Source organism: Vigna radiata, chromosome 8, assembly GCF_000741045.1.
Source record: "Vigna radiata var. radiata cultivar VC1973A chromosome 8, Vradiata_ver6, whole genome shotgun sequence".
In the NCBI taxonomy this organism is placed as follows: domain Eukaryota; kingdom Viridiplantae; phylum Streptophyta; class Magnoliopsida; order Fabales; family Fabaceae; genus Vigna; species Vigna radiata.
This window is the reverse complement of record NC_028358.1, coordinates 4,380,158-4,393,361: the sequence shown is the minus strand read 5'-3', so window position 1 is coordinate 4,393,361 and position 13,204 is coordinate 4,380,158. Positions and strand designations below refer to the sequence as shown.

Genomic DNA, 13,204 nt, shown 5'->3' with positions numbered 1-13,204 from the left:
TCAATAAAGAAAGATACACAAAAACAAACATGTGATGTAATGGAGGAAATGAGGGAGTACTCACAAAAGAAAGGAAGAAGATGAAGAAAAAAAACAAACAAATCTAGAATGAATGATGCAAAATAACAATAAAGGGATGAAGAAGAGTAAAAAAACAAGACCAAAAATGAAAGGATTAAGATCAAGAACAAAGACACGAGAACATGAAGAATTCCGGAAAAGAAAGAAGTGGTACAACAACTAGGGTTTCTAGAGGGATTGTTGGGTCGCTGACTATTTATTAACATGGTCAAACAGTCAAATATAATAAAATATTTACCTTTAGTTAAAAAAATTTCACCCATATTGTCATTTTTAAAAAGAATAATGATATTATAACACATTTTTACATTCATTTGATATAGACTACAAAAGTAAAAAGATTATAAAAGTGTAAATTTTTGTATTTTTTCAAGAAAGAAGAAAATAAAAAATAAGTAAAAATAATGTCAAATAAATATAAAAAATTTAAACATGTCAAATAATTATTGTTCTTTTAAAAAAAATTAAAGATACAAAGAGAAAGATTGAGATGTGCAAGAAAAAAAATTCTTATTTATTTTTGTTAGAACTGGACTAATACAATCTTATTTGCATTATTGCTCTCTCCTTTACTTAGATTTTACGACAGTGAAGTGCTTCAAACCTCAAATACATTGTTCTTTCATTTTCTTCATTAAATTTAAAATTTTTTAATGCTGTACAAGTTATGTGAAGTCATACTTATATATTTGTCATTCTTCATTCTAATTGCACCGTTCTTGAAGACAACATGGAATATGCTAAGATAAGGTTTGTAAACATGGAATATGCCAATCCAAGCTTTTGTTCTTGTTACCAATCTATCGGTAACCATAAAAACACAGTACGAAATAACAAAATTTCGTATCTTTCATTAATAAAAAAATTGTTGGTATATTTCTTTTTTTCTTTTTATTTTTATTTTCCGAATATTGTGCTATAAATTAGGTCACAGTTTTAAACTTTTACTGACTCATAAAAGAATGTTTTATTTTTATTTTTATTTCATGGCTGGGTGCAAGAGACACGTGGCTGGGTGCAAGAGAGCGAGACAGTGGTGACAATTACCAAAGGGTGCTTCCGTCGTTTCGTACAATGCCTTCAAATTATATTAAAATATTAAAATAAATTAATTATTTATTAAAATTTAAATTAGAAAAAAAATATGTTAAACAGTTTTCGCAATCATAAGTTAACAGGATTTCAACCATTTAACATTATTCTTTTTAGTATTTTATTATTTCAATTGTAATAATTATTAAAATAAACTAAATATTTTTAAATTTCATGATAAAAGTAATTAAAAAATTAGTTAAATTTTAAAAAATTAATTAAAAAATTAAAATAAATTAATTATTTATTAAATTTTTGAATTAAAAAACAAAATTTAAAAAATATGTTAAACCAATTGAAAAATCCGTAACATAATTTTTAACATTTTTTGAAAACTTTTAAAATTTTTCTTAACATACATTTTTACAAAAATCGTTATAAAAACAAGACCAGAATTCAGTTATTAAAATAAAAAATCAAAATTTGATTATTCGAAAACCGAATTTTTACTTTTATAAAAGCTTATACAAATAAATATTATATGCTGTCATTGTAAATAAAGAAAAACCTATACTATATCAGAAAAAAAAAATCAGTGGTTACCATTGCCAAAGGGTGTTTCCGTCATTTCGCATAATGCCTGCAACCAATCTATCCACATGCATTATAATGCACTCTGAAAAGTGCAACGAACAGTATTTCCATTCTCTGAAGCCGTTTCGTTTGAGACGATATCTGTGGTTTTCTCTCTCACACAGCAATGGAAACTCACGAAGGAGGTAAGTGGAAGATGCTGTTGCCCTTACTTTTTCTCTCTCTGGTCTCCACCGTCCGATCATCATCCGCCTTACGATTCCGACCAGTGTGCGGTGTGGCGGAGAGACAGGTTCAGATGCCGGAGGGTGCAGCTTTCAAGATTGGGCTCTTCGCGGACCTTCATTTTGGGGAGGACGCGTGGACGGAGTGGGGCCCACGCCAGGACCTGAACTCCATCAACGTCATGAACTCGGTGCTCCAGCATGAAAATCCAGGTGACGTCACGTTTACTGCATTCACTCTTCACCTCACACACTCTCTGGCCTGATTACTCACTGTTTTAGAAATGACAACTGGTGGATGCCAGTTTCACTGTTTGCACTTCATTTTTCATCATTGTCAACTAATACTTAAACATTTATTAATATTAAATTCCAAAAATAAAATCTTAAGTAAATAAATATTTATAAAGTAATATCTTTTATAAAAATAAAAATAGAAAAACAAAACAAAATATATTATATCATAAAAAAATTATTTTATCATATTTTTTTATTTATTTTAAATTGGTTTATTAATTTCATTATGAAAACTACTGGTGGTTGATCTTTATGACGTGAGGGTCTGATATGAATTGGTCCAAAAATCTTGATTTCTTTTAATTGGATGAAATTAGACTTGATAAACCTGGTGTGTGAGTTTTAGATATGATCGAAAATTTTTCTTAGTTTGTAAATAACAAAAGATAAGAACATATGAATTTGTCTACATCAAGTTCCTGCATTCGACAAGACTTGTAGTCATGCTCCTCTGTTCAGTCTACATCAAACATATGAATTTGTCTATGCATCACTTGAAAAACAAAAAATGCACGATTCAAAATATAAAATAAGGTGTCTTGAACACCATCGGGAAGATAAGAAAAAACAATATATTGTGCAATTTTACTCTTGTACAACTTGCAATCACCTCGAAAAAACATTATATAATTCATCTCAATGGTCAAATTCCATTGCAAGAGCTTTTTATTTTGCCATCAAGACTTTTTTATACAACACAAAATACTCATGACGACTTTTTATTTTTGAAATTAAAACTTTTAATGGGAATGGTCGTATTTGTCTTTACTGAATTCAGCAAAATAGAAGTAATTTGGGTTGAATCCCAATTTACGTGATCATAAGAAATAATGTTTGACAAACAAGTATGAGGTGTATCCATTTTTTTATCTCCTAATGATGGCGTACTTCACGTATTCACCATTGACATCCATTGTTATAATGTATGCTTTGTCTGACATAAGTGTCAGTCTTGGATTCCATCACCACAAATTCGTAGCCATTATTTGTGCAAGGAATCTCTAAATTAAGTCCATTTACCTTTTGGGAATCAATGCAAAAACATGCTTGGAATCAATGCATAAACAATGAGCACAAACAAAGGGGAGATCCACTTCAAAAATCGCGAGGGTTTGGAACATCGTTCATGTAGGCTGGAGTTATGTGGAAACTCTGAAAAACTATGCTGATTAAAAATTATGAAGGTTTAAATCTCTTTTTGATTCCTAAGTTATAAGAAGATGTTCAGTTTATTTCTCGTTTTTAAAAATGTAAATCTTTGGTCTCTAAATTATAAAAAATGTATCAAATGAATTTTTTTTTTATCATAACTTAGGGACTAACAAAATGTTTAAACCAATTATAATTGAGTAATTATACCGATTTTAATAAAAAACTATTACAAAATATATAAATAAAAGTTGGAAATAGATGACAGATTACGTATTTATTGTCTTTGTTATCCGCATCTAATTGATTTTGACATCTTTTTGAAGAGAGTATTCATTCCATATATTCGAAACATCTATAAATTTAGTTTTGTTATGGAAGTTTATTTAAGATTTCAAAAGATTCAATTGAAAAATAATTACAATGATAGTTTGTAATTGTGATTTAAAATGATTTGAAACTATAATAATCTCCTTGAAAAAATTTTAAACTTTAAAAAACAAGTTAAAAATATTTAAAATTTGAATAGCAGAACAGTTCAACAAGATGATATAAAAATATTGTTGCATTCGAATAAATGATCAAGCATCCGTTCAAATGCTTAGAGATAGTTACATAATAGCGAGGAAATCAGAACGCGAGAACATTTGTTTACTAAGAACTTTCTCGACATTGTTAAATAATTTTCCTTTTGTATTGGAAATTTAGGTGTTAATCTAAGTTTTATATCAAGTTGAAATGAGAAAGTTAAGTAATATATAATACAAAAATTAAGATTTTAGATAGAAAGAAACACCAATATATCTTATGGAATTAGGTAAATTTTTAATTAGTATTGTGTTTGTTCAATAAATTCTTCTTTAAAGACTTCTAAATGGTATGAGAACCATTATGATAAGGAACCTAATCCATTCACCTTAAAATTTTAGATTAAATGACTTATGTCTCATTTCCTAAATATCCTTTGTTTATTAGTGCCATGAGCTTCAAATTTCATTAACACCAAGTTCTAATGAAGTTAACCCTGGATGACAGATTTGGTGATATATCTTGGTGATGTGATCACGGCAAACAATATAATGATTGCAAATGCAAGCTTGTATTGGGATCAGGCAATCTCCCCAGTAAGAAACAGGGGCATACCATGGGTCAGTGTATTTGGAAACCATGATGATGCTGCATTTCAGTGGCCATTGGAGTGGTTCTCTCCACCTGGCATTCCTCCAATTCACTGCCCTCAAACCACAACTTCATATTCAGGTACCAAGTATTGAGTAATAGATGATGGAGAATAGAAGATACCTGATTTTGTTTCATTGTATCTCTCATGCTCCTCATAAGATTAAGTTTTTGAGATATTTTCAGTGAAGGGCATATTGGATAAATTTCAGGAGACGATGAATGTAGCTTCAAAGGTACAGGACGATTGGAGCTGATGTCAAATGACATGAAGCACAATGGATCATTTTCTAGCTATGGCCCAAGAAATCTTTGGCCAAGTGTATCCAACTATGTTATTCAAGTTTCATCACCTCATTATCCACCATCACCAGTGGCTTTCCTTTACTTTCTTGATTCTGGTGGTGGTTCCTATCCAGAACTCATATCTAATGACCAGGTAAAATGGTTCCGTCAAAAAGCTGAAGAAATTAACCCTGACTCAAGGTAGAATCAAAGTGCACGAACCCACAGCTTATTTTGCTTTAAGTAACATGTTTAAGTGTTGTTCAATTAAGCAAGTGAAATGTTTGAAAAAGTGTTTTCTTATTTTCTTCTTTTCTTTCTGCTTAATCCAAATAATACTTATTGCGTGACAGAGTTCCGGAGATTGTTTTCTGGCATATTCCAAGTACGGCTTATAAGGTGGTGGCTCCCAAGTTTGACATACGAAAACCTTGTGTAGGATCGATCAACAAGGAAAGTGTCGCCGCTCAAGAAGTTGAAACGGGTATCATGGATCTTCTTCTCAACAGAACTTCTGTCAAGGTAAATTTCAATGATTAATTTGTTGATTATTGTTTGGGTTATGAGATCAAAGTTATCTTGTTGAACATTTCGTCTCTAGGTTACACTTGTTAAGAAATTAACTTTAAGTCTAATTCAATCTTACAAAATTGATTATAAATTAAGGTTTGCATTCAAATATATATACTCTAAATTGGTTTTATTTCTAATCAATGTAGAACTTTCAACACACCCCTTCACATTGAGGCATGTATATCTTGTGTGTGAAACTAGACATTAATAGATAATCCAATATAGATCTCCTGCATGATATGTCCAACAAATATAGAATAAACTCTAACACGATTCTGATATCTTATTAAGAAGTGAACTTTAAGTTTAACTATAATCATTGTTCACTTTTGTGATATTTTCGACTGTATGTCTAGTCAATAGTTAGCTAGACGGTCATACGGTACAATTTCTTTTTGGTTGTCAAATTAGTCATTTGGGGTTTAATGAGGAATTGTCTCAAGTATGGGTTTTGAGATGTTAATATTTCACTATCATCATGATAATTTTTGTTTGCAACTTTTTGTTTTGACAACCTCAGGCAATTTTTGTTGGACACAACCATGGATTGGACTGGTGCTGCCCATACAATAAACTATGGTTATGCTACGCTAGGCACACTGGTTACGGTGGATATGGAGATTGGCCTAGAGGAGCACGAATTTTACAGATTAACGAAACACCATTTTCTCTTCATTCTTGGATAAGGATGGAGGATGGTCAAGTGCATAGTGAAGTTATCTTGTAAAGTTATCTTGAGTTCAAATTATGATATAATTGTTAAAATAAAAGAAATTATAAATTATAGTGATCATAAAAGTATTATTATTTTATAAATTAGACACTTTATTATTAAATATTAATAAAATATTTTAAAGTATTCGAAACAGATATAAGTATAGATACGTAATACAAATTAAAATTTGAAAAAATCACAAGAACCATATACAAGCTATAATTTGTAAATGAACATATGGCAATTATCTACATTCTAACATATCAGATTATTTGCATTTGTTTGATGGAGAAATTGGATTTGTTTGTGATTTTTTTTTTCTGAAACTGATTTTAACTTTTAAAAAAGATTATTCTATTTTTTTTCGTGATTTGTCACATTTATTTTTCATGTGTTCATGGTTATAAAAAAACTAAGAAAAAAAATTAATATATTGTATATAACCGTATGATTTTTTTTTATTTAATTTCTAAACCACATACTCCAAATATTTCACACCATCAAGGAGATGTATATGTTTTGCTAACAACTATACTTTTCTCACATACTTTTCTCACATCAAGGAGATATCATAGAGGCTAACAAATACATGCTATGAAAATTTTAAAATATTCTCACATACTTTTCTCTTTTTTTTTTTCTTTTACAAGAACGTAAGAAGTACGTTGTTTTTATAAAAACGTAAGAAGAAGAGAAGTTGTCAGAATGTATGGCGATTGATTTTATTATCCAACATACTTATGTTGTCATTTTTCTTTTGACCAAAGAAGATGATTGGTTGACCCATAATTTGATGTTTTTTATTGCATACTTTGATGATGAGAGATGAAGCAAAGTTCATTGCCATGATCTATAAGCTTATAAAGCAAAAGCAGTGTTGTATTAAACTGATAAACCTTGATGGCCAAATGATCTTTAGCCAAACCAGAATATAATTTAGAGAGTTCAATGAACTTTACTTGATAATCATAGTCCAAAATAAATTGCCAAGTTACTAGATATTATTGTTATTAGAAAAGGATGTATATATAATTCATGAACTTTAGGCACAACATTAATGAGGGATTGCTTTTCTGGTTCAATTAACATGATGTTTTTTGCTATGTCCCAGTACAAAGAAACTCACAACTCATGTAACTACATAAAGCAACTTTTCTTATTAGAACACCTTGTTGGGACAATGAAACAACACCAAAGTCACCTTTTTTTTTTCTCTCATTTTGTTCGATAACTCATGGAAAAGCATTAATTTCTGCATTCATGACTTTTATTTCCTTGCATGGACCACCATCAATCAGCCTTTTAAGTTCTTTCTCAAGTCAAAAACGTGCTTACATCAAGTACACTGGGGCCAAATTTCATTCTTCTGAGAATGACTCTTCCGAATAGTATGCATGAAAAAAAAATTTAAAAAAGATCCACAATAATAAATTTTAAAGTTTTATCTTGAAAATGGTTCTTGGTATATCTTAAATATTAAAGCATTGGTCATGAAATTTTTTGAAAAGTCAATGCAACAATCAAAATTTGACTATGTTAAATGAGGTAGTGATTATGATAAATTGATTGATGTGCCAATTCTATGTTTGCATTGCATGGTAATTTGGTGAATCTGTTATTATTGTATATGATAGGTCACTCTCACTTGCTATTATTTCTGAAATATAAGACATGAAGAATTTAACCCCATCCATACATTAAGGGGAAGAGATAAATGCCCCCTCAAACTAAAGCATCCCTTATGATATCAAAGCCTATGATTGAAAGTAGAAAACTTACAAACAAAACTTCAAATAGTGTTCATATTGTGAGAGCTAGCTCATAATGACCATGAATTGATAAACATTGTACAAAGAAATTTCAATGTTTGAGTTACAAGAAAGTGAGACTTTTAGTTGTTACAATTAATTAGACTATGACACAAATAATCACTTCAAGAATGTGGCCAAACAATAAAGGTGATTTTTCATTAAAACAACTAATGGGAACTCGTGTTGGCCCTATAACCACACATTTAAAAGAAAACCATTTAGTTGTCATATTTTACCAATATGCTTTCATGCTTGATTTGGTTGTGACCACCACCATCATTTTCTTTATGCACAAGAAATAAAGAAAACTATTCTCTTTTTCACAACACATTGGCCTAAGAATTATCTATAACTTTTTGTTCAATTAATGCTAAAATTTGAATGAAAGATTGATGTTTGAAGGAGTTCCATTCTTATACATTTTTCACAATATTACTCAAACACAACTAAAATTACTATATATATATACATATGGTTAGATACTTTGTCATATAGTACAAGATTGTTTGCACCAAATACAAGCCACTATAGAAATAAAATAGTCATTAAATTTTGGATGTGAAAATATGATTTGTCCATAAGATTATTATAATGTAAAGCATATATTTATTTATTGAACAACTCAAATTGTCCCCTTTCATTTTCAATTCTAACTGCCATGGCCTGTCCCCATGCTCCTTCCGGAGGGAATGGAAGGTAGAAAACCAAATGCTCAGTTTACTGACTTTGACTAAACCAAACATTTGATACATGAAATTGACAGTAGCAACAGGAGAGAGACAAGAGAGACCCCATGGAGTTCAATGGAGTTTGCCTTTTCAGCAACCACAAGTCATCCAAGTAGGCTAACTCCATTTTCCACATCATTACAACAATACTCATCCTTATGGCTTTCCCAATGCAAACTTCAATCACACTGTTATCACCATGTATTATATATACAACAAAAGAATCAAAACATAAGGTGCTCAGTGTCAAAACACATTGATATCAAGCAAAGAATTTTGAGGCACCCCCCACCCAAAGGACAAAAAACCTCACTTGGGGAATCATCAACTTGCTTAAAAGTTTGGAATATCCAAAAGGGTATGTATGGATTTCATCTCCTTTCAATCACCAAGCCATTCTGTTTCTTCATGCAACATAAGTCACTAGGTGTAGCATGCTTTATGAAAAGGGTAGTTTCTTGAAGTGGCCTAACTTTTAGCATTGATATGACCATGCTTGAGAAATATTCTTGTGTGCACTTTACATGTGGTGTTTTTTTCTTTCTTTTACCTTTTTTTATGATTGAAAAGCATTACTGTTCATGGTATATTTCAGTCCTATTGGGCCAATAAATGATTGTTACTGAAAATGAAAGTTGATCAGTGGCAGTTTTGCTCCTTATTGGGGGTAGGTTTCTTTTATGTTGACAAATGAATAGAACAGCTAGGTGAGAAAATAAAATAGAATGATGACTAAAGCATCTTAATTGTTTAGTAGGAACAATGAGATTTGTATTTTAAATCTCTAAATTTGACTCTTTGCTTTCCCCCCTTTTTCTTCAATATCAAGAGCAGAAATGTGCTTCAAGAACAGAAATGTTGTGTGAAGAATTCTGTTTGAATGATGCCATAAATCTTCATGGCAAAGAGAAAGAGCTGGTTTGGATGGGTGAAAAGGCTATTCACTTCTGAGCCAAAGGACAACAAAGTAAGGCTATTCACATTTACAAACTTTAACAATTGTCTAACAATGTTGAAGTACTCATTTTGGTTAAAAATTTTCCTTGTGTACTTCAGAAGCCAAACAAATGGGGGTGGAGTTTTGGAAGGATCAAGCAGAGACAGTATCCTACAATTACAGCTCCAAATAAGACATTGATTGAAGCAAGTGCAGAACAGAGAAAACATGCTTTAACTGTGGCTATTGCAACTGCAGCAGCTGCTGAAGCTGCAGTTGCTGCTGCACATGCTGCTGCTGAGGTTGTCAAGCTCACAGGTGCTTCTCGTTCTTACTCATATCTTTCCAAGGGAGACAGAAGTTTAGCTGCCATCAAGATCCAAAGCGCATACCGTGCACATCTTGTGAGTTTTCTCAAAACCCTCTACTTCATCTTCTGCAATCTTCACTGAATTGTCAATATGCTTCAAAGTTTAGGATTGTTGTTTGGAAGAGATTTATGTAGACATAAGTAAACTGATTCCAAATTGAACAAAGGCTTCTTTTCTCTTCCTTTTAGTAGCATACTCGTCTATTTTATTGGGAAGAAAGAGATGAACAGAATGAAAAAGGATAATCATGTCTGGTTTACTCTTAGAAATATGAGTCTAAGTTTTACATCAAGTAAAAATGATAAAGTTGAATATCATATAAAAGAACTCAATAATCCAATATTTCGAAATTTTGAATTAAAAGATGTGTCAATTCCTTAAGTGGATTGGAGTGATGTCACACGTATATAAACTCCCTAAAAAAACCATCATTTACTTTTACTTTTTCTACAAAGAATTTGAGTTGTGAGTTTCAGTTTTGATCATTTTTATTCTCTTTAAGAAGCTGGGAATGTAACAGGCTAGGAAAGCATTAAGAGCATTGAAGGGAGTTATAAGACTGCAAGCCATAATTCGTGGACAAGCTGTGAGACGTCGAATGTCAAACACTATACAGAATTTTCACTCCAATGCAAGAAATCAGGTGGAAATTCTGGAAAGAAGTAGCCATATGGCTGAACATACCAAGCAAAATCCTAAGCAAAAGAAAAAGTTAGAAGATAAGGAACTGAAGGTAAAGTTTGTGACATTTATTTTAGTAGAAGATAAACCATGAGAAACAACCAAAAAGAATGAAGGAAATATATCAAGAAATTAACTGAACATTGATTTCTCTGGCTTACTTTGTGTCAGTGGTTCAATTCATTTGACTTGGTGCATATGTTAGTTAGGTGGAATAGCTTTTACTTTTGATATCACAAGGTTTCTACTGAGTTTGAAGAATTCCATTGATTAATCCACTCAAGAATTTTGGTGCAGTCTGAATGCGATAGTCAAAGAACATGGGATTGTAGCTTGCTCTCTAGAGAAGACATTGAAGCTATATGGTACAGAAAACAAGAGGCCATGCTCAAAAGAGAGCGTATGAAACAGTACTCTTCTTCACAAAGGGTAACACTGATCACAGTTGAATTTTATTTTACTTTTGCCATTGATACAGTACTCTCTACACAGAATTCCAAAGCTAATAACTAAGGACTAGTTTATGCTTGCTTGATGTAACTTTCACCCCCACAAACATTTTTTAATGTTAAGGAACCTCAATGTGATTTGATATTTATCTCATTGTTTAGAAAAAGTTGGAGAGAGAAAGAAAGAATTTTAGTATAAAAGAAAAGGTCAAGCCATTTGAAAAATGAACCTACCTTTTCAAACATTGCTACTAGTGACCTTTGCACATAGGAGCTTTAAGTATTTTAAGAAAAAAAAAATTGACACAGAAAAAACTTATATACATAGTCAATTATATTCATTTATATTTCTTGTAAAAGTGGTTAGCAAAGAGTTTGTTCAAACATTCCATGAGTATTTCTTATTGTAGAATATGTTTGGAATAATCAAAACCTAAATCTAGTAGAATATCCATTGTCTTGAGGTGATAGGTTAAAAGTAGAATTAATTTTTTATCTGGGTTGAACTGATGTCACATACATGTAATATTTATAGATAAGTTCTCTTGAAAAAAATATTCATGAAGAATATCAGAGCTAATAACATAATGATGATGCATTTATCCTTTTCAGGAGAGAAAAAATCCAGAAATGGTGGAAGAATGTATGCAGAACATGAAGTTTGGAAGAGAGAGCTGTCGTACACTTGGAGAGTGGCTGCATAAAGAAACATGTGATTTGAATATGATGTATAAGCCAATGACTCTTCCTTCAAACTTGATGACAGCAAAACAAGAATGGCAAGAAGGATTGAGTCCACAGATTTCAATTCCAAGGAAATCATTTTCTGTTGTAAAAAGAAGTTTAAATGGGGATGAGAGTTCAATGTCAAATTCTCCAGTTTTTCCAACATACATGGCTGTTACTGAATCCAGCAAAGCAAAGATGAGATCTGTCAGCACACCAAAGCAAAGAACAGGAATTCTTGACATATGCTCCAATCACAATGAAGGAATTTCCTTTTACTCTTCTTGCTATGGTGAAACTAGCAGCACCAATCAAAGATGCTAAAGTGCAAATGGCCTTTTGTTATCACTGTAAGATGTAAAATCTGCTTCAATGCATCATCTGCTGAAGTCATCATTAGGGAAAACTAAGGTTATTTGATGTTTGGTCCTTCACATACACATGTATGGAGTGCTTTGTCTGACTGTTACATTTTTATTTTTTATTTTTCTGGTTTTGAAGATGAGAAATTGTCACTACTTACTATTGAAAATGGTATACATGTTTTATTTTTCATTTTTCTAGTCTTATGGTGGGATTTTTTTGAGATTTTAAAATATTAGATATAAAAAATATGTTATATGAATGAACTTTATTTTATTCTTATATCAATATAATACTAGATATTTATCATATTCCAATCTTCATTTTTTAAATCTAAATAATAATTAAACGAATTTCTAAAAACTAATTTGAATAAAAAAGATATTAAACTTTAAAACATTTAATTTGTGGATTTTTTTTCTAACATATATTTAATTTTATTATTTTTATTCAATATGAGTCTATGAGAGGGATATTCACACTTAATTATTTCAATAATATTTGTAACATCCAAAAAATATGGCTATAATTATATTTAAGAATCCTTACATTTACAATAAAATAGAATAGTTACAGGAAAACATAAAGTTAATTTACAATTATCCTAAAACAACCATGAATTAAAAACTTTACAGAAAACCTACACTAACGCTAATTACAAGTACAAAGCAAACAGTCATACCGGCAATGTATTAAACTGAACGGTCCTACGCTATTACAAAAATAAATACAAGATAGAATCGGTCTTATTCTAACGAAAACTATCCTCTCCTTCCAACGCCTTTTCCAGAGTACCTTCTGCACACTCTGCTCACACCCATAGGGTGATCATTGCAAGGAAAAAGACGATCGAACGGATAACATGACAAAACAGAAAAATAAGGGTAAGCTATTGTAATTTAATTAAGGTTTAATAGGTTTGGAGGTCCCTATATTTGGGGGTTTGTTTCAATTGGGTCCTCCAATTTTGAAAGTGATCAATTAGGTCCCTAATTTTGTCAATTTGAAT

The 13,204-nt window shown here is 31.0% G+C and overlaps 2 protein-coding genes across 4 annotated transcripts; both read left to right on the top strand.

The window, feature by feature from the left end:
* Positions 1-1,823: 1,823 nt before the first annotated feature.
* Positions 1,824-6,229, top strand: LOC106771034 (probable inactive purple acid phosphatase 16). 2 transcript variants are annotated; one of them, XM_014656916.2, is made up of 6 exons: positions 1,824-1,892; positions 1,977-2,144; positions 4,413-4,637; positions 4,769-5,042; positions 5,195-5,363; positions 5,935-6,229. In XM_014656916.2, the coding sequence occupies exons 1-6, from the start codon at positions 1,874-1,876 to the stop codon at positions 6,139-6,141; spliced, it is 1,062 nt and encodes a 353-aa protein (XP_014512402.1). In that variant the 5' UTR covers positions 1,824-1,873; the 3' UTR covers positions 6,142-6,229. The 2 variants fall into 2 exon arrangements, with proteins under 2 accessions (XP_014512402.1, XP_014512401.1); XM_014656915.2 differs by having other exon boundaries at positions 1,827-2,144.
* Positions 6,230-8,811: 2,582 nt separating this feature from the next.
* On the top strand, positions 8,812-12,369 carry LOC106771035 (protein IQ-DOMAIN 14). 2 transcript variants are annotated; one of them, XM_014656917.2, is made up of 6 exons: positions 8,812-9,026; positions 9,503-9,635; positions 9,725-10,009; positions 10,497-10,709; positions 10,955-11,086; positions 11,719-12,369. In XM_014656917.2, the coding sequence occupies exons 2-6, from the start codon at positions 9,567-9,569 to the stop codon at positions 12,154-12,156; spliced, it is 1,137 nt and encodes a 378-aa protein (XP_014512403.1). In that variant the 5' UTR covers positions 8,812-9,026; positions 9,503-9,566; the 3' UTR covers positions 12,157-12,369. The 2 variants fall into 2 exon arrangements, with proteins under 2 accessions (XP_014512403.1, XP_022641030.1); XM_022785309.1 differs by having other exon boundaries at positions 9,498-9,635.
* The last annotated feature ends 835 nt before the right edge of the window (positions 12,370-13,204 follow it).

Bases quoted from the DNA above. Each gene is read 5' to 3' on its own strand.
- LOC106771035 (XM_014656917.2), top strand. From the start codon at position 9,567: ATGGCAAAGAGAAAGAGCTGGTTTGGATGGGTGAAAAGGCTATTCACT. The intron at 9,636-9,724 runs GTAAGGCTATTC...TGTGTACTTCAG, and splicing joins CTGAGCCAAAGGACAACAAA to AAGCCAAACAAATGGGGGTG. The intron at 10,010-10,496 runs GTGAGTTTTCTC...GGAATGTAACAG, and splicing joins GCGCATACCGTGCACATCTT to GCTAGGAAAGCATTAAGAGC.
- LOC106771034 (XM_014656915.2), top strand. From the start codon at position 1,874: ATGGAAACTCACGAAGGAGGTAAGTGGAAGATGCTGTTGCCCTTACTT. The intron at 4,638-4,768 runs GTACCAAGTATT...GATAAATTTCAG, and splicing joins AACCACAACTTCATATTCAG to GAGACGATGAATGTAGCTTC. The intron at 5,043-5,194 runs GTAGAATCAAAG...ATTGCGTGACAG, and splicing joins GAAATTAACCCTGACTCAAG to AGTTCCGGAGATTGTTTTCT.